The 21,372-nt window shown below is 39.8% G+C and overlaps 1 protein-coding gene and 1 long non-coding RNA gene across 3 annotated transcripts in view; one reads left to right on the top strand and one right to left on the bottom strand.

The window, feature by feature from the left end:
- Positions 1–17,601, top strand: part of LOC109915583 (cAMP-dependent protein kinase type II-beta regulatory subunit-like) — a 91,016-nt gene extending 73,415 nt beyond the window's left edge. For both annotated transcript variants that reach the window (XM_048610083.1, XM_048610084.1), the window contains exons 9-11: positions 2,068–2,133; positions 4,841–4,973; positions 16,048–17,601. In XM_048610083.1, the coding sequence (XP_048466040.1) occupies positions 2,068–2,133; positions 4,841–4,973; positions 16,048–16,181 (333 nt within the window). In that variant the 3' untranslated portion in view covers positions 16,182–17,601. The remainder of the gene's footprint in view (positions 1–2,067; positions 2,134–4,840; positions 4,974–16,047) is intronic.
- On the bottom strand, positions 12,303–21,372 carry LOC125485750. The gene is made up of 3 exons (XR_007264438.1): positions 19,527–21,372; positions 15,265–15,315; positions 12,303–14,426 (listed from the first exon to the last, which is right to left on the bottom strand). It is a non-coding gene; the product is annotated as an uncharacterized LOC125485750 (long non-coding RNA).

Below are 21,372 nucleotides of genomic sequence, written 5' to 3'. Positions count from 1 at the left end.
GATGCATCCTTCGCCCCCTGTTGTACTCTCGGTACATCTGCGAGTCTGTTGCCAAATTCTCAACGAACGCCATCTACGAGATCGCTGACGACACCGTAAGATGGATGTCTAACCATGATGAGTCAAAATACAGAAGGGAGATAGAGGGTTTGTGACATGATGCAATGAAAACAATCTGTCTCTCAACTTGGCAAAACTAAAGAATTGATCATTGACTTCAGAAAGAAAGGAGGAGACCACGCCCCCATCTACATCAACAGAACTGAGGTTGAGAGAGCAAAGAGCATCAAGTTCCTCGGCATGACGATAACTGACAACCTGTCTTGGACTTCCCACGTAAATGTGACAGTCAAGAAGGCACAACGACGCCTCTTCTTCCTCAGGCAGCACGTCCATAAGGTCCCTCACCAACTTCTGCAGATGCATCATTGAAAGCATAATGTCTGGGTGGATAATGGCCTGGTACGGCAACTGCTCTGCCCAAGACCATGAACTATAGAAGGTGGTGTGCACAGCCCAGACCATCACGGAAGCCAACCTTTCATCCATGGACTCTATTTACATGGCCCGCTGCTGCGGAAAAGTGGCCAATGTCATCAAAGACCCATCGCACCCTGGTGATGATCTCCTATAACCTCTTCCATCAAGCAGAAGATACAGACGCCTGAATGCACGCACGAGCAGGTTCAGGAACAGTTTCTTTCCAACCATTATGAGACTATTGAATGGACTCTAGCCTCAGATAACGTAACCTGTATGCCTCTAAGTCTTTGATCTGTACATCCTTGCTTGTTGTGATCTGTCTATACCGCTTGTAAACAAAGCTCTTCACTGTATTTCAGTACATGTGACAATAAAATCAAAATCAACTCAGCTGTGTTTCCTTCCATGCTGTGTGGCCCAGTTGTAATATTGAAAATGCAATAGCCTTGTCCATCTTCCCTTTGCAGCGTTTGTTAGAACTGTTAGTGGCATTTCCTTTGTCACCCCTTAGAGATCCACTGAAGTCTTTAAATTGCTGCTTTCACTCATTCCTCTCCTTTTCATGTGTGCTTTTCTTCCTCTCCCTCCCTGCACCATTCCCAACCCACAAAAAAAAAATCCCAGCTTAACAAGACTGGATCATAGTAAGAAATTACAAATTGGACCTTCTGTTCAAGATCTAATCACATAGAGCTACCAGCGTTAGAACAGTGGGTAGCTGTTCTTTCCTGGTAATTTTTCCTGTTTATTATGAGAAAAGTGTGAGATTGATTGATTTATATCCATCCAATGGAAGAAGCCAAGTCTTTTTTTGTACATACCACGAAGATCATTACCCTCCATTGACACTACTTATGTGTCAAAGTTACTTGTACCATATATTTACCAAAATAGTTCTCCGAATGGATGAGTTTCTGGAATTGAGAGTCTAATGATGACCATTACACTATTGTCATTTGTTCGAAAAATCCATTCAGTTCACTAATGTCCTTTAGGAAAGGTAACTGTCATCCTTACCTGGTTTGGACTACATGTGACTCCAGAAGCACAGCAATGTGGTTGACTCTTAACTGGCCTCTCAGTAATAAATGCTAGTCTAGTCAAAGTCACCTACATCCTGTTAATGATTTAAAAAGAAATTAGTTACAAGGGTAGACTGTGGTAATTTGAGTTTGTTTTCCTTGTGACAAAGTAGTTTGAGGGGAGATCTGATTTGAGATGTGCAAGATTGGCAGGTTTAGATAATTTTATGTAAATGTTGTTCCCAGTAGCTGCCTGCGCACAGACTAGGAACACTGATTTAAAGTTTTGGATAGGAAATATGGCATGCATGTTAGACTTCTTTATTCAGTGGTAATGACTTGGAACTTTTTGTTGAAAGTAGAGGTAATTAGGTTACAAAGGGAAATTGGATAGCCACTTGAGAAATCAACATGCAAGACTGAGGAGAACCGTAGACTTGATGGACTGAATGGCCTCCTGTGCTGTAATAATTTTAATCCTGTAATTTTTAACTCTTAAACTCATTGTTTCATTGTTTCATTGTTTCATTATTCATAAATTTGACTTTTTCTCATCCTTTAGGGAGACAAAGCTGATTGTTTTTATATTGTAGAATCTGGAGAAGTTCGGATAACTATGAAACACAAGGTAAATACAATCACTCAAGTTTTTTTTTAGAAAGATAAACTGAAGTACTAATTGCACAATTTATTTTTCATTCCAAATGTACAATGTTGTTTTTTTCAGTTAACACTTATTCAGTTGACACATTCTATTTGATCGTAAGCTGTTTAACACTTGCACCTGAATGTAGGTATAGTCTGGGTTTCTTCCCATTACTCCCTTTTCCTTCAGACTATCCTGTCCCTCAAAGAGGAAAGCCTGCTTCATCAAATAAAATTTCTTCTCGCAGATTAATGATGAATTAAAATACCCACATTAATATTGATGTAAATTAGCAGATGATCATGAAACATAGTGGACATAAGACTTCACTTGAGCATGCTGATTTTAAAGCAGTTACAAATTTGTAATTCACCCCAACTACCCAATATTCTGGATGTAGTTATCGTCACTATCCTATTACCAAATACTTTGTTTTAACTATGGGAAGTGTAGCTATTTTCAGATGCTCGGAAAGCAACTGAGTGGCTCACTTAACTTGAAGTTTACGTTCCATCTATTTCAACATTTTTGTGTTGACAAAACATTCATTCGTAAATTTCTGTACTGAGCATTTATTGAACATGACTTGAATTAGGCTAAATTGCTGTAGGAGATTTGTTACTTTGTAGGAATGGTTTTCTTACAAAGTGTGTAATGTGGATATTCAGGAGAATGAATGATTGCTTTCTTTTCCCCATCTGCAAATGTCTCCCTCCAAATGTCCTGCAGAAGGAGTTTCCAAGATTATTAATATAGTGTAGTGTAGCAGAATAGAAATTCCGATTTCAAACAGAGGCTCATGACAACTTCAAAATATTTCTTTAAAACTTGATTAAGAGGGAACACCAAAGATTAACATCAAATCAAATTCAAAATTTGATTTTTAGTTATGGAGGTTTTTAAATTCCAAAGTTACTACTTTAGCATGTATTTGAAACTCGCGAACACTTGGATTATAATTCATGTCCTAAAGTTGCTCAGTTAACAGGTAATATAAAACAAGAATTACATCAATTAACTATAACATTGGTGGAAAGCAAATACACTTAATAAATTCTCTTTGTGCTACTCGTGTAAACACTATTCAATTAAACAAAATTAAGATTTAAGGATTAGCATTTAGCGTACATACTGGAGTAATAGTCAATTGTATGCAAAGTGTTGACTGCCAAAAAAACCCTTAACTTTTCATAATATCTTATGTATAAGTCATTGCCCAACTTTTGGCCAAAATATTTGCCACCCATGTGCTGCCTCTTCTGCAGGCTAGTGTTGTTCCTCTCCTGACCTTCCTGCTTGCCACTTCCTCCTCCCTATACTCCTACTTGCTGCTTTCTCCCTGAGCTCTCCATGTGAAGAAGGACCTGGGAATGCAGTGGTGAAAGAGAGGAAGCGTGTGACAGTGGGAGAGTTAGTACTGTACATGCATGGGTTTCCAACTTTCAAAAATATAATTCATCTATATATATTGACCCCCTACTTTTTGCCTAAAGTTTGATTTCAAGAAATTGACTTCTCCATGAGCTTCTGCAGGGAAACTGATTTCCAACAGAGTTTTATTTATGCTAAGAATTGACTTTTAAATTCCTGCTATTAACAAATAAATATTTGTATGGCTATGAAAATTTTCTGTCTACTATTTTAATGTGGACAGTTATAATAAACTGGTTCAGTACCTTTCAATAAAATAGCAGGCGAAATATTATATCCAAATTTTGTGTATTTAGCCTCTAATACAGCAAGTTATTTTTTAGCTACTTTATTCTGTTTTGAACAAGATTAATTGCTGTTAAAAACAAAACACATAGATGCTGAAGATCTGAAAATTACATTAAAGACATTATATAAATATGATAAATGTCCCAAGGTATTTTACAGCACCATTATAAAACAAAATTTTTTAAAAATTCTAATTGAGATTATGTCACGTAACCAAAGGCGTGATCAAAGAGGTAGGGTTTAAGGTAAGGTTTAAATTAGGAAAATGGAGCAGGGATGTGTTGGACGGGAACTCCAGAGCATGGGGGCTAGATAGTTGATGATGACCCAGCTCCTAATGGTAACATAACTAAAATCAGAGATGCTCACAGAGCCAAAATTAGATTAGTATAGACTTCAATTTTGGTTGTGGGGATGGTGGAGGTGATAGAGATAAGGAGGGGTGAAGCAATGGAGAGATTTGAAAATAAGGAGGAGAATCTTAAAGTCAAGATGTTGCTTGACTAGGAGCCAAAGTAGGCCTGCAAATACAGAGATCATGGGTGAATAGAACTTCATTTGACCAGCCAAAAGTGTGTTGGAATTGTCAAGTCTAGAGGCAACAAAGCTATAATTGGTTGTTTTAGCAACAGTTGTTTTGAGATGGGTGAAGTTGGTCAATGTTAGGAAGCTGAAAATCAGCGGCCATAGAAATGTGGTATGAAGCTCTTCTCCAAAATGGAAAATATTGGAAGCAGTGAGTATGTAGCATGTAACATCTGTGGAAAGAATAAAAGTTGATTAAATCTGGGCATGAACATTTGATCAAAAATCAAACTCTATATGTTCCATAATCTAACTGTGAACTGCTCTTGACACTCGGCTTGTCAAGAAGAATCTGTGTAGCCATCACTTAATATTTGTTTCATCAAATTTTGTTAGCTACATTTGCAAGTATTGAATATTCATTTTCCTTTTTCTTTTAATATAGACCAAACCTGATGCAGACAATGGAGTGGAAATAGCTCGCTGTTCAAGAGGGCAGTACTTTGGAGAACTTGCTTTGGTGGCAAATCAGCCACGTGCAGCATCTGCCTACGCTGTAGGAAATGTGAAATGTCTCGGTAAGTTGTTAGCAATTTAAGGGGCATTAAAAAAGAGTGCGGAACCTCTGGTTAATGGTTTCCTGGAAATTTGTCAAATACTTTTTCTGTTGAAATAATTTGCTGTAAGTGAATGATTATCGCAAAATTTCACACATTAGCAATGTCATGAATTAATTGTGACCTGAGTGTATTACTCTGGAGGAATAAATCAAAAAGCAAAGACTCAGTTACATATATGTTGGTGACTATACCTTGAAATAATATGTACAGTCCTGGTCTCCACTGTACAAAATAGATGTGGTACTGGAGAAAATGGGGAACAAAATATGATACTAGAACCAAGTGATGTATCATGATGCGTGAAGTGTAAACAGTGTGGGATTCCTCTCCACAAAACAGCATTCTGAAGAGAGCCTTCTTCACTCCGTATATGATTGGAATGAGACTTGCTCACACTTGGAGTAATTGAGATAAACAGCACAAATATGTTCAGGAAGAAGCGAGATAGCAGTTGTGGGGGAGGGGAAAGGAATATAAAGGAGATGATCAGGTGGGAGGAGGATAGAGTGGATCATAAATAATGGCATACACTAGCTCACCCAAATGATCTGTTTGTGTTGTAATTTCTGTATTTATTCATGTCAATAGTTTTACACAAACATATAAATTAGGACCAGCAGTAGGCCACTCAGCCCCTTCTGCCTGCTTCACCATTTGGGAGGATTATAGCTGATCTGATTACTCCACATTCCCACCGACTGAGATAATCTTTCACTCCTTGTTTCTTACAAACTGTTTGGTGAGGCACTCAATCTGGAGCTAGGTTGGTCTGGTCTTCAGGTGTCATGTGAACAGCAGCGCTTGTTCCTTCAGTTGTCACCTTCTGGCAGGTCATCCTCTGATATCCTTCGGGGCTGAGAGAGATCTCCCCAACAACATGGGTGACCAGCCACATTGACTCTATTGGGTTGAGGATCCCAGACATTCTGTGTCTCATTCCAGCCCCTGATGTGCTGACTTGACGATTACCTGATTGAAAGGTCAGTCCTGTCAGTTTTATAATTATTCAATGCTTTTCTACTGGCTGCTTCTCTCTGTCCTCCTGGACACCATCCTGAATTTCATGGTTAAGCCTGCTGTGAAACCTGGCTATCCAATCATTAACCTGGTATGATGAGCCCCAAGGAAAGGATTAGATCTTGTCCAAAAAAGAAAATGTATGGCAAACAGTCTCTGGATGACTGTGGGGTGCTATTAAAAACCAGCTCCGGAAAGTCCTCTGGCTACCTGTGTTGAGGCAAAGTGCGCAGATGCTTATGCAGAGTATGGTTCTCCCTGTCTATCATTCTCTGGATGCCGGGAGGTGGTCCAGCTCTCGGCAAAGGCACAGACTTTGCCAAGCTCCTGGAAGATCTGGCTTTCAGAGTTCTGCCCCGATCGTGATGAACCCAATATAGAACACCAAAATGGACAAACCAATCATGTATCAACATTCGCTATAAAGTGGTGAACTTGAAGACAGCTATAGGTACGAGAACATGCCTGGTCTTGTTAGTGTTGGGCTCCATCTGTAAAATTCATTGCAAAGACCACTTGAGTTCACTTGTTAACTAGGGCTCCCATGCTGAGGTAAAGTCACTTCTCTACTTTAGCCAAAGTTCACTTGTCAACAATATCAGAAATCAGCCCCTGCTAGTAACTCCAGTTTCTGGTCAACGTGTCCGTCTTTTCTGTTGCTTGCTGTTCATTTGATCATGAACTGCCACTAACACTTGTGGCTGTGGAGAATGAGTTGCCTCACTGCTTTCTCCTTGTTATGAACCAGCTGATAAAGGATTCCGCCTTCATGCAGCAGCTCAGTCTCTGTGCCTGTTTGGACCCTTCATCAGCTGGTGACGGTTTGGAGGATGTTGGGCCGTCCAGTAGAGGTGCAATTTACTGATGTCCATGTCAGTTGGCTGAGGATGTCAGAGACCATCTTTTGAGTTAGATGGCAAAAGTGAAACTATACCTGGCTCTATTTGGTTTGGACCTGAATCTTAGCCCAAATGTCACAGGGAATTGCATGACCATAGTGTCAGTCACAGCCCCCACCAACTGGGCAAGGGTGGGTTCTGTCATGTGGTCAGTCGTCTGACTAAGAGCATCAGCATTTGCCTTGTACAAACCTTCTATGGTAAACAGACCAGGAAACCTATTTAGTTTCCTCTTAGTTTTATTTTGAGCCTACTCTTATACGGCTAAGATTTTCTCCATCAGGAGTAATGTGTCCAAGGGTCCATACTTCTGTCCAGAAAGGTTGGCACTTTTCTGGTTTGACTTTGAAATTAAACCTGACAGTCTAAGTCAGTGTCTAGTCTTTCAAGGGTGTCCTCTCTTGAAAGGAACTGGAAGCTAAGGTCTCCAAAAGCTTTATAAAAACCAAAAGAACTGCAGACGCCGTAAATCAGGAACAAAAACAAAGTTGCTGGAAAAGCTTAGCAGGTCTGGCAGCATCTGTGAAGGAAAAAACAGGAAGGGTCACCAGACTCGAAACATTAATTCTGTTTTTTCCTTCACAGATTGCCAGACCTGCTGAGCTTTTCCAGCAACTTTGTTTTTGTCTCCAAAAACTTTATTCATACTCATGAAAGATTGCAGGGCACTACAGAGCCCAAATGGCATTCTTGTGTATTTATAAAGCACCCAGGGGACTTTATGTTGAAGATGATATTGCTCCTGCTCAATGTCATCATCTTCCTCCTTGGAAGAGTGCTGCCGCTCACCGAGTTCTTTAGTATCCATCACGTCCCGTTTGGTTGCTCCAATTGTGCAGAGTACAGCTTGCTGCCACAATCACCACCCTGCCCCCAAAAAAGGCTATTGTCTACTCCAGGAATGGGCTGCTTTGTGTCTATACCACTTCAATCGGGGGTTAAGTAATGGAGTCACCAGGCAGGGTTACAGAAGGTTGCCCTAATCTTAGTAACCATTCTTTTAAGGCATCATGCTCTTGAAACAAAGCAGGACTAAGAATTTGAGAGGATACAGGCATTATAACGGCCTCCACCGTATCTGGCATAGGCATTGTAAGATGTGGTACTGATGATGGCAGTGTCTTCGTACATTAATGAAGCCCTTTTCTGTTGATCAAGTCTAAAACGTGTACACTGTGTACAGTCTAAAATGCCTTGCACTTGGGGGTAGCTGCCTGTGTTAGAAAAGCCTACTGCCTAAGTTGCAGCACTGATCTCATCATGGGAAAACTAGATGAACTGATGTGATCTGTCAGAAATTGCACTGGTAACTGCTTTGTGTGTTGAGGATTGAGATCCTGCATAGGCTTCCTGCTGCCTATGCGTACCTTAACCTTGACAGCTATTGGGTTAGGATGGCTACCCATCCCATCATGTCATAGATTTTTAGGTTTTAGGTTTTAGATTTTATTGTCATGTGTACTGAGTACAAGAGTGAAGTGAAAAGTGTATAATGTCACCACACATGGTGTTATCTTAGGTACCAAGGTACAAGAAAAGCTTTGGTACAAAATAGTAAGAGAAACAAGAGTTAAAAAGTTAAGCATTACTTCATAGAATAGTAGAAAAATAAACAAATAGGTAATTGTTTACATTAAAGTCTTTCATAGTTTAAACTAGGAAAATAAAGGAATAAGTTAAGTTCAACAGTCTTTGAGTCCTCTGCTTATCTCGCTCTGCTGTCTGTTCTGGACGCCACAGTCGCAGATATGATCGCTCCTGCTGAAACTGCCACCACTCTGATCTCCCTGGTGTCTCGGGACACGCCCAGGCAGGATCCACTCATTCACTGAGCCGAGTCGCTGCTGAGGCCAGCCAACTTACTACAAGAGACCAGGCTGAAAGCTGCCGTGAGACCAGGCTGGGACCCCTTGAGAGACCAAAGGGAGAGAAAAAGAAGGATAAAAGAGAAGGGACAGGAGTGGAGGAGCTCCAATTGGAGTATCCTACTCCGCTGTCAGCTTGACCAGAACCGGTGACTGGTCCCACTCCAGCTGACACAGTTCTGTGACGGTGTCCCATGATATCCTCCATGTGTGGTAGTAATGCTACTCGTTCATCTGGAGAAAATGGCATCGAGGGTGAGAGACCTCCTCCGCATCCTGATAGGACCAGAGACTAATTTCTTCATGTATTCAGCACTTTCTAGAAGAGGTGCTGTTGGCTCATTTGTTCTCCCATTTTTCTGTGCGTTTGTTGCACTGCGGCCACTGCAATGATAACCCCTGCTCTGGTTGCGCCTCATCCTCAATAGTATGCAAGATGGAGGAGTCCAACAAGGTGGATCATGGAACGCCTGTACATGGATCTTTGACATAGTAGACCTTCATTCTGATGTATGCAGCACAAACTACGTTGCACCAATAGAATGAGATTGTTACATTACTGACACATTGCCCCTCATACCACCATCTAAGAAAGACAATATTTCATATAAGAGCATGTTGAGGAATACTTGCAGTTCAAGGTGAGAGGCAATTGATTCAGTACCTTCTGTGTAGCTTGTGAGGCCTTCTATTGTCTTTGTGAATTGGGACCTGCAGATGCTACTTTTAAGGTTGCCTGTGGCTATTTCTGCTTCAGAGATAACTGTAGTCAATTTGTAATGACATGGTGAAGATTGCTTGTGGTTAGGATTTGTGTATCTCATAGTTGGTCTCAGCGTGCAGGACTCTGTGATTACAGATGTCTTCAACCTATACTGTGGAAGCCTAATTGATGCAATTGTCTCTTGAAGGGCCTCACATTGCTCCCAAGGAGAGTCCACATACTCTTATAGAAAAAACTACTTACTCCATGCACTCTGGATGCGGTCACAGCCATGTTTCATTTTCCATTGTACAAATGGAAATCAGCCGAGGATGGAAAGCAACACGGGACGTACTTTGCAGTGTCAGTCTCATCCTTAGCCCCTTTAATGTAGGGGACCCCCAATCTTTCATGTCCCTTTTCTTCCTTGCTGTCCCTAATGACTTGATTGTTGAGTTTCTACACATTTCTCACTCAAGTCTTCAAACCCAACTTTATCCCTGCTACAACATAGCCATGCCAACCATCATCATTCACTGTGTCCCCCCTTGAAGGCAGGGTGGTGATGAACACTGACCAACCAAACTGCCCCTCCACAGGAACTTGTCTTGCACTATAATATTGTCTCCCAATCTTGGATGTTCAATTGCCCCCTGTCACAGTTATTGTCCCTCTGCATCTCAGCATGCTGCCTCCAATTCCCATTATCGACTACCGCAATTTCCCTGTCGCAGTGATAACTTGCCTTGACTTTCAGTGAACAGCTCCCCCAGGACCGTGGCTCACCCCACTGACCAACTTGCAAGGACAGCCCCACATGATGAGTGATCAGGCCTGTGATTGATCTCTGTACAGCTCCCTGATGGACTTGCTGCAAATCCCCAACTGGTTGCACTGGATCTGCAGAACTAACTGTGGCCCACTTCATGATATGGAACCCCTGACCCTGACCATCCCATGCAACTGATGGATTGTGCCCAAGTCCCCTGGGCTGAAAAGAAATGCTATCCTACCGTTGCCCCTTGACCTGACTGAGGGTGACTCTCTTTAGACTTTAAGACATTGCTGTTTGGTTGAAGCACATTATATGTTTGTCATGTAAGTTGCTGGCACACGCTGTACAAGTATGACATTGATGTATCATGTTTCTGCACAACATATCATGTCCAATCCTTTGAGTGAACACTGCTGATAGGCATCACAGTTGCTAACTGCTATAAGGCAAGGCTTGACAGAACTACTGTGAGGCTTTAAGTTCTGAATGAGGCAGTAAAGCGTATAATATTCAAGGCAAGACACAGATCCATGAATATCCAAGAGAGCACTAAGCCAGCAAATGAAAAGGCCGGAGATGGACCCTGCTCCAGCACATGAAATGGGCTGCATACTGTGCGCACAAAGTGGTCTGGCATTAACATTGCTAAGAAAGGTGTATTTGTACTTCAAAGTATTGAAGTGGAGAACTGTACTCTGTGAGTTGGAGATGTGTCATGATGATGTATGTCCAATGCCAGCCACTGTGGCAGCAGGATGCAGGCAGTCACTGCCCATGGAGAATGCCCTGAGATGCTGGCCAAGGTGAAGGTCCAGACGATCAAGCAGCGATCTGGGGCTGCTAGATACCTGGTCTGACTTTCATGTTGGCAATTGTCACCTTGTTTCACTCTGCTGCATGGGAGAAGAGCAAAGTACATATAAAAGAGGCAAGGTTAGGTGGTCGTCGTTGTCATCATCCCATCGAATCCACACCGACCCTCTGAAGAGCATCCCAACCAGACCCAGCTCCTACCCTATCCTTGCATTACCCACCCTAACACTGGGCAATTTAGTATAGTCAATCCACCTAGCTTGCACAGCTTTGGACCGTGGGAGGAAACCGGAGCACCTGGAGGAAACCCACGCAGACACTGGGAGAATGTGCAAATTCCACACAGACAGTTGCCTAAGGCTGGAATTGAACCCAGGTCCCTGGTGCTGTGAGGCAGCAGTGCTAACCATTGTGCCACTGTGTAATAACAAGATGTTAATGCATGCAAATAGGCCTCTTGCCCCTTTATTAGTTAGATTCTCCCCTTGCAATTCCACCTTGAGTAGAAAATTGGACTTTATTTTTCTTGGTGTCAGGAATCTAATGTTTGTGATCTTGCCATTTTTATTTTGCAGCCAACTGCTCACATTATTCAGGATGTGGGAAAATTCTGTCCCTGGTTCTTAATTTGAAGCCCAGTTCAACTTATTGGCTAAGAAGAACCTCTGTCCTTGTCCTGCCAATGTCATTGGTACCTGCATGCACCATGGTGACTACATCCTCCCCCGCTCATTGTCAGTTCCTCCTGCAGCCTTAAGCAGACATCCCAGTGTTCCTCCTAGGTTTTTTTTTACCTTTTGTGCAGACCTCCAAGATCTTTGCTCAACAGTGACTTCTGTATCCAACCACTTAACTGTCTTTAAGCATGGGTTTCTATCGTTTTAAGGAGCCCAAATACTTCTGTTCTAATAAAGTGCACTGTAATATCCCTTCTAAACCAAAATTTATTTATCCTGCCAGGGTCAAATCTATTTTAAATATTTAAGGAAGTAGTGATGAAAACTGCAATACCTGCAGGTCCTGACACCCTTCATTGTGAATTGAATCCCAGATGCATCCTGTTGATTTCAGAACCAAATCATTTACAACATACAACTACACTATACCCACGGGAAGTATATTTGACCTTCAACAAATTAATATTAACTCACCAACTAAGCTTTTCCCCATACTGAATCCAGTTGTAGTGCATAGAGTAGTGTGAAATTGGCTAGATTTGTATGTATGCTGATTTAATTACATTAAATTAGTTTTAGGAGTGACACAGATTGGCAATACACTAGGGTTACACTCAAACATTAATCCATCATTAAATGCAATACACTAATACATGTTTTTTCTAAAACCTTAAAACATTTGCCCTTGCCAAAATAAACTTTGATGTGGAGGTGCCGATGTTAGACTGGGGTGGACAAAGTCAGAAGTCACACGACACCCGCTTATAGTCCAACTGGTTTATTTGAAATCACAAGCTTTCGGAGCACAGTCCCTTCGTCAGATGCAGTGAGAGGAAAGAGCACACCAACACAGAATTTATAGGCAGAGACATCAAAAGATCATACAACTGGTGTGAATGGAGTGTCAGATAATAAGTCTCTGCAGGTGACCAAGAACATTGGACAGTGAGTAAAGTGTCAACAGCTGAATAACCAGCAAAGGGATGATCTATACTCTGATTAAACGAGGCAGAGAAATAATTGCAAAAAATTAAAAATAAGGCAATGCTGGAGACAAACCAAGTAACTGGAATAACATGATAGGTACGTGTGACTTCTGAAAATGAACTTTGACTGGTGATTGATGTGACAGATTTTTTTTTTTTGAAAAAGGTGTATCAAGAGGTAGTTTGAAGCAACAAACACTAAAAACTGAATTATTGGACCTGGTTGGCAATCATTTGGAGTTTGTAATTTATTATGTTTGTGCTGATGATTAATTTCATTACTCACATTTCCATAAACATTCTGATGAATAGATGGTGCAGACTGTCTTTCTGGTTACTAGTCTATATTGAAGATTACAGTGCAACAGACAATAATTTCAATATATATTTAAGCAAAACACATTGGACTAACTTCACAGAGGTCAGTATCCCGTCTCCAAGTCGCCCTTCATTTACACGTGGAGAGTCCTTGATAATGATCCAGCTCCCACAGAGCCAACCGACGATGTGAACAGAGCCTGTGACACTCCTGTTTACATCTTTCAGCTAGGGATCCCTATTTGGGGCTGTTAATCTGGTCCAATCAGGGAACTCGTATTCTATGAGCTGACCTTGTTACAATCACTACACACATCAGTCCTTAGAACCACATCTTCTTTGCTTGCAGTCTGTCATAATTTCTGATACAAAGGGGTTGTGCTGTGAAAAGGTTGATTTATAATGGGCCTAAATTCTCTGGAAGTTTATATTGAGGTGATCTGATTGCAATGTATAAAATTCTGGAAGGTCTTTTTTTATTCACTTCTGGGATGTGGGCATCACTTTCCTTGTCTCTCCCTAGTTACCTTTTGAGAAGTGGGTAATGAGCTGCCTTCTTGAACGACTGCAGTCCATGCGCTGTAGGTAGACCCACAATGCCCTTGGGGAGGGAATTCCAGGATTTTAACCCAGCAACAGTGAAGGAGCGGCAGGATGTTGAGTGGCTTGGAGGGAAACTTCCAAATGATGGTGTTCCCATGTATCTGCTGTCCTTGTCCTTCTTGATGGAAGTGGTTATGGGCTTGGAAGATACTGCATAAGGATATTTGGCAAGTTTCTGTGTTGCAAATTTTAATCAGTACAGATTGCTTCTACTGAGCATCAGTGGTGGAGGGAATGGATGCTTGTGGATGTGGTGCCAATCAAATGGTTGCTGTCTTAGATGGTGTCAAGCTTCTTGAGTGTTGTTGGAGCTGCACCCATCCAAGCAGATGGGGAGTATTCCAACACACTCCTGACTTGTGCCTTATAGATATGGACATGCTTTGGAGAGTCAGAGGTGAGTTAAGTGCTGTAGTATTCTTAGCCTCTGACTTGTATTTGTATGGCAAATCCAGCTAGGTTTCTGGTCAGCTTCTGGTCGTTGGATTAGGGATCAGTCATTTTGGCCTAATAAGAAATTAATTGACTCTTGAGATTGATAAATCTTTGAGATGGTGCTCCATCATTGAGTAAATTCATGATGGAAGTTGATATATTTTTGAACATTTAAATAAGTCAAGACATGTGGGATCCAGGAAAGCAAGTCAACAGAGGATCAGAGATGATCTTAAGTGAATAGCAAACCATGTTCAAGGGATTGGGAGGTCCATTCCTATTTCTTCTGTCCTTATTAGAGAAGGACGATGATCAGAAACCTTAAACAAAAGCAGTTAATACAATCACAATAAGAAACCACCCTCTCTTTATTTCCAAATGGCTATAATGTGTATGAAAGAAAGTATTTGGTCTCTTGATTGTAGCACGTGGGCTATTTTGGGGAAGTTGGTTTTAATCTGTTGTTTAATCAGTTTTATGGTATTTGCAGAGAGTAATAGGCAATTTGGACCACAGGACCACATTGGTATTTTTTGGTCCACATAAACTTATTCAGTATTTTCAATTTGCAGGGAACAATTTAAACAATTATTTCTAAAATGGCAACTGGAAAACAATGTTAATTCAATGAAAAACTATTTTAAAAGTAAATTGATGTGTAATCTGTCTCTTATGGTCTTGAGTCATAATTCCTAATCTAGTTATGAAAGCCTCCAATTGAGAGGAAATGATTATGTTGTCCTCCCTGTAAGTGCTGGACAGAGACTGAAGTTCTGAAGCTCACATTGAAATTCTTTGGCAATAAATATCACCACTACAGTGTGAATTAGGAAAATAATCAGCCAGGGTTTCAGTTGCCGAGGCTGTTCTGACTGACACTGAAGGAGTGTACAGTTTCTGTCATCCCACTAGTTTAGGTGTTCCCAACATAAAATCAGATCATTGTTCCAGTTACCCAGATGGCCAATTGAACAATTTATCTGTATTAGGTTTTAGACAACTAGATGTATCAATCAGGTTTCTTAATAAACACAATTATTGATGTATTACCAAAATAAAGTTTTATTAAATGACAATGCAACAATTGGTAAGCATTCCCAATTGGTAGTTTAGAAGTATAAATACTTATCTCTCTAAATAGTTCCAAAACATACTCACTCTCTTTTGGAAAAGAGGGACAAATCAAATTTCTCTGCAGAGATTGGCTTTCTGAAAAACAAATACTTTGGCCATGAGTTATCCTTGAGGGCAAAAGGATAAAGCTTAGAATGTTCTAGAGGCTGTTTCTCCGATATTCTGTAATTAGTGACACGCAGTTGTCTCTAAAATCTTGCAGACAGAGCATGCTCAGGAAATACATATTGAGATGTTTCTTCAGTCACTCTTTCAAAAGAACAATTGGTATACAGGCTATTGTATAAAACCCAATTGAATGAGCAGTGAAATATTTTTATTTTGCTCATAACAGTGCTTCTGAGGGCCCTTATGACACTGTGGCAATGTATTTGCCTGTGGGTCAGAAAGTCTGTGTTCAAGTTCCATATGTCCAAACAAGTTGATTCAATTACAGTATTGCTAAGACAATAATTATTTACCTACAGTAGCAGGCATCTTTGCTGTCTGCTTTTTGGTAGCAGCACAGCTCAGAACATGGAGAAATCATTAAGGGAGTGGTCAACAGCAGTCTTAAAGCTATAGCTCACTTCCTTACTCGTGGCTATGATGTCTGCGATGGCCACTATGGGCTAACCATGAAGCGTGGACCCCAGAAAGGCTGCCAGGGCTCTGCAGACCCTAGGAAGGCCCCCAGGGCTCTGCAGACCCCAGTTTGAGAACCCTTGCCCTATGAGAGCAAACAAGATGTGAAATGTCAGTAGCTAAGCCTTTTAAAGTTAGAATAACTTTCTTTTTTTGTGCCTGGCCATTTATTTTTTTCTACAGTTATGGATGTGCAAGCTTTTGAGCGACTGCTTGGTCCTTGTATGGATATAATGAAGAGAAACATTGCAAATTATGAGGAGCAACTAGTGGAACTTTTTGGAACGAATATGGATCTCACTGATCCTGGTATATGAACAAGAAAATTGAAGGACACCATTAAGATGCATCACTGTGGAAAATGTGGATTCCCACTGAAAAGTGCATTGAATTGTATAGAAGGGAAGCATTTTTTGTAGCTATTCTGTTTACTTATTTTTTAACCAAAAACAGAATTATTACCACTGCAATATAGTGATAGCCTATAATGTAGCTTTTAGTTACCAATTTTCTGAAACATGCAGGTTATTAAATAATAGATAAATATTTGACTAAAAATTTTACATGAGTTGATATCTGAAATTGTTAAATAAAATAACTGCTCAACAGAGGATCTGCAGTGACGAAGAAAGGATAGGAATATATGACTTTTGTTGATCTTGCATACAGTGTGTTTTAACTTAAATATATAAGTTACTTAATAAACTTTATTTGACAACTTGAAACCTAGTTACTTTGAGAAGTCCCACTAATTATACAAGAGATGTATAGCAGATTTAAGTGGATTTCACTGTTTGGAACTGAATTCTGCACTTTTTTTCATCCTGTAAGCTTAATTTCCATGCCAAAGTGTTTGACTATTTTGTGAACAAGATTTATTTTTTTTGTTTGAATTCTGTCATGGATCTTAATAGAATGAAAATTCAAAAATGGCAACTATTGAAACATATTTCACCAAAGAAATGTGTGTATGATAAGGTAAAATTATAAAAGTATTTATTTTGAAGATTAATTTTACAGAAAAATCTGTTAACTAATTTGTTTTCTCCCCCTACTTCGTGAAATCTCTCATTCAGGACTTGTTAACACAGTAGCTAAATAGAACCATGTGATGTGATTTAAATCTGACTTGCGTGTTAAAGTTGACTTGAGGTGGGAGTGGATAATTCAATAATTAATTCCTTTCTGATGTCACACATACAAGTAATTACCATTATAGTTGACCCAATGACTGGATTCAGAACTGTTAACCTGTTTGATCTGTGGCTTTGAGTCTAAATGCCAGTATTTGCTAAAGTACAGGGAAAGGACTTTATTGATTCTGAAATCTTTCACCATCGTACTTTGCACCGTTTTCATTTTAATGCAAAATAGAAAACAACTTAGTCCATTTATATAACTCATCACAATACAAGTAATGTTTTAAAGTGGGTGTCTCAAGAACATCTACATGGCTCTTGCCTTTTATCATTAGATAAATTAACTGCAATCTTGCCACATATCTAGAATGTTACGTTGGATTTAGCACTGATCACAAAATCTCACATTTTAAATGGGGCCATTTGCTAAAGACTATTTACTGGGGCTAGTTATTTGATTAAGCTACATGTAACACTGTTGTACTGTGCTGGATTATAGTCTGGTTATTAAAAACCCTTTGGCAATCTAGCAATGTTGAGTACGATTAGGCATTTTTAGAAGATATGCATCTAATAAAATATGGACTTACTTAAGAAACACTTGAAAATTTATTGCATCATAGTGGATCAAATTAAAGTATTCATCTGTTGCAGGCATTTAACATTCTGAAGGTATTATAACCCTCTTTTTGATTCTTTAAGTTTTAAATTGGTCTCCAGTAATTTCATCGTTCATACAGTGTCTTATGAATAATTCAGATAATTGGGTAGCTGCCAAAAAAAAAGTTCCTCATTACATGGGAAGTGAATCTCCGTGAACTATAGAATCCTGTTGTGCTCGTATGTAGTTTTAGTTCAGGAATGCCAATTGATGCAGATACTATGCTTGAATAAACTTCTCTAATATAGGATGCGGTTCTCTAATCTCACTGGCCACCTGTTTAGGGACTGAGACCCAAAATTTGCTTGGTGAGACTGTCAGATCTGATGGCAGGGGACAGTAGTTTTGGGCCCTTGAGGTGCTGCCAGGCCAAAGGGTGGAGTGAGACACCAGGGTCTTGGGGGAGGTGTAGGTGAGATTGTGTGTAGTAATTTGGAAGAATTGGCGAACAATTATTCATGAGTTAAACTAGGTTTTTTTTTTAATAGTTTAACTTCAGGCCTGAATGACTGACTATTTACTTAACTGCAATGGAACCCTCTGAATTCTCTGATTTTAAATGGATACTTTGGGAATGTTCTAGGTGTAAGGGAGTTATTCCTTGGAATCAACTGTTTTTGGGCCATTTGCTTAGAGGCTCCTATGTTGCACAACTTCAATTCACGCTGCAGAAACGATTATCTGGCCATTAGAAAATCAGGACTCAGAATTTTTTTTAAAAATTCGTTCATGGGATGTGGACATTGTTGGCGAGGCCAGCATTTATTTCATTTCCCCTCTTGCCCAGAGCTGAGGCAAGAATCCAACCATGTTGCTATGGGTCTGGAATTACGTGTAGGTAAAACCAGGTAAGGATGGCAGATTTCCTTAGTCACCCAGATAGTGTTTTTATTTAAGATAATCAACAGTGGTTACATGGTAGCTTTCAGGACAGCTTCTTATTACAGATTTTCCTTGAATTCAAATTTCAGAACATTCGCTTAGTCTTGATGAAACTATCAGTCCAGTGGTTATGCCACTACCTTCCCATTTGTGGAACGCTATTGTGAACAAAATAATTTACTTGGCTTTGCAAATTGTGATAAATGTAAGTGTTAATAAGTATTTTGGTGTTTGAGACAGTGTATATATACAGTCAATCGTTACTGAAGGCATTATAAGCTCCAACTATCTTGAATGTTTGTGCTCATTAGCTACAAACTAGAATCTGGAATATTTCAACTCCAGAATTCCTAACATAGTTAAATTAACATTTGAAATGTTAACCATTTATTCTTTGCCCTCCCACCAAATCTTTGATAAAATGTAAAAAGTGTTACCCCAAACATATCTATTATTTATCATTAAGGGCATACCCTGGTATGAAATCTCTGTCTCACAATGTGCAGTGCTATGTTAAGAATGCAATAGAAATATTGCATAAATGTGGCATGAACATGCATCTTCACCTGCTCAAACTTCCTGAGAGTCAAAACAGAATTCAGAACTCTCGACAAAATACAAAAAGGAAACCAACTGGATTAGCTATGTGGGAAAAATTCATAATTATAACAAACCAGGTGCAAGGGAAGCTATATCTTATGCTGAAAACCTACCAATGAACTGAACCTGAAAAATTAATGACTCTAAGTATTAGTCAATGATTTTGCTTCCATGTTATTGGGAGCTAGCATGATAACTAAGTTGATAGCTCTTCTGCCTCTGAAACAGAAAGCCCTAGGTTTGAATCCTTTCCCAGGACTTGCTCCCACTAAAGGATGCAGCTGTTAGTGCACAAAACAAACATGTATTAGTGAGAGTCCAGAGTGCAGGTAAACAAAGATTTAGCAATTGGAAGGGTATCCAGCTGTAAAGCCACTTACCAAATTCAACAAAGAATTGATATGTGATTAACCAGCACTATTGTTCTCCTGTGTAAATATGAGAAAAACTGAAAGAGAAAAATGGGAAAATTTTTGGTCATAATCTCAAAAGACTTCAAAAACAAAATCTATCGTTCACTATCATACCAAATAATCATGAAGTTTGTGTCTTTTTGGGAACTTCATTAATTGGACATCTTTGCTTCATTTTAATTCCTAGATTTGGAGTTTGTATTTTAGTTTTTTCTTTAAAAAAAGTCTGTCTTTCTTTTTCCAGAAGCTAATGATATGATCAAGCACTTTTTTGTTAAAATTGAATCAAATTCTATGATCGATCATTGCCACAGGCAATCCAATTCCATAGAACATACACAGAAAGAGACCATTCAGCCCAACTGACAGTGCCAGTACATGTACAACATGCAAGTCCCCTTCCATTCCTTTTATCTTATTTGAGCCTTTCAGTGTATCATTTTAATTCTATCTCTTTCATATACTTGTTCTAAGCAGTCTGTAAAAAGAAATTTCCCTTTGATTACCAATTTATTGTTTGTGTGACTAGATTGTATTTGAGGTTACTAGTTTTGAATTCTTGTAGAAGTGAAAACATCCCATTCATAAAGATCTTCATACCCCTAAGTCTTTTCTGAAGAAAAATATCCTCATCTGTTTCATCAATTCAGTCTTTATTCATAGGTGTCAACTGTCTGTATTGCAACCTGTTGCTCAACTTGTGTTTTGTATGTAATACTTCTCATTTGTTTAAATTTTATCTTCAACAAATTTTAATTCAGATGTGTTGGAATATATGAATCAAAAGTAAGTAAAGCAAAATAACAATCTCTCGAGGAAAAGTACTGAGGAAACTTATGGGGCAATCAGCTGATGCGTCATACAGTCACACCGGAAAGCAACAGACCCTTTTGTCCAACGTATCCATACTGACCAGATCTCCTGAGTTAATCTAGACCCAACTGCCAGCATTTGGCCAAACTCCCTCTTAAACCCTTCCTATTCATGTCCATTCAGATGCCTTTCAAATTATGTAATAGTATCAGCCTCCGCCACTTCCTCTGGCCACTCATTCCGTTCATGCACCACCCTCTGCATGAAGAAGTTGCCCCTGAGGTTCCTTTTAAATCTTTCCCCTCTCACCTTAAACCTATGCCCTCTAGGTTTGGACTAGCATACCATGGGACAAAGACCTTGGCTATTCACCCTATCCATGCCCTTCATGCTTTTAAAAATCTCCTCAGCCTTTGATGCTCCAGGGAAAATAGCCCTAACTTATTCAGCCTCTTCCCATAGCTCAACTCCTCCAAACCACAGCAATGTTCTTGTAAATCTTTTCTAAACCCTTCCAAGTTTATCAACATCTTTCCTATGGCAGGGAGACCAGACTTCAATGCAGTGTTCCAAAAGTGGCCTCACCAAAGTCCTGTACAACTGCAACACGACATCCCAACTCTTAGACTTAATGCACTGGCCAAAGAAGGGAAGCTGCCAAATACCTTCTTCACTATCCTGTCTACCTGCAACGCTACTTTCAAGGAACTATGAACCTGCACCCCAAGCTCGCTTTGCTCAGCAGCACACCCCAGGGCCCTGCTATTTAAGTGCATAAGTCCTGCCCTGATTTGCCTGACCAAAATCCAACACCTCACACTTATTTAAATTAATCTTCATCAGCCACTCTTTGGCCCATCTGATCAAGGCTGTACTCTCAGATAACCTTCTTCACAATCCATTACACCACAAACTTTGGTGTCATCTGCAAACTTATTAACCACAGTCTATATTCACATCCAAATCATTTACATAAATGACATAAAGCAGCCCGATCCAG

The sequence above is a fragment of the Rhincodon typus genome, chromosome 22, assembly GCF_021869965.1.
Source record: "Rhincodon typus isolate 14 chromosome 22, sRhiTyp1.1, whole genome shotgun sequence".
NCBI classification, from domain to species: Eukaryota; Metazoa; Chordata; class Chondrichthyes; order Orectolobiformes; family Rhincodontidae; genus Rhincodon; species Rhincodon typus.
The sequence above is the reverse complement of the archived record's forward strand: the minus strand, read 5'-3'. Positions and strand labels throughout refer to the sequence as shown.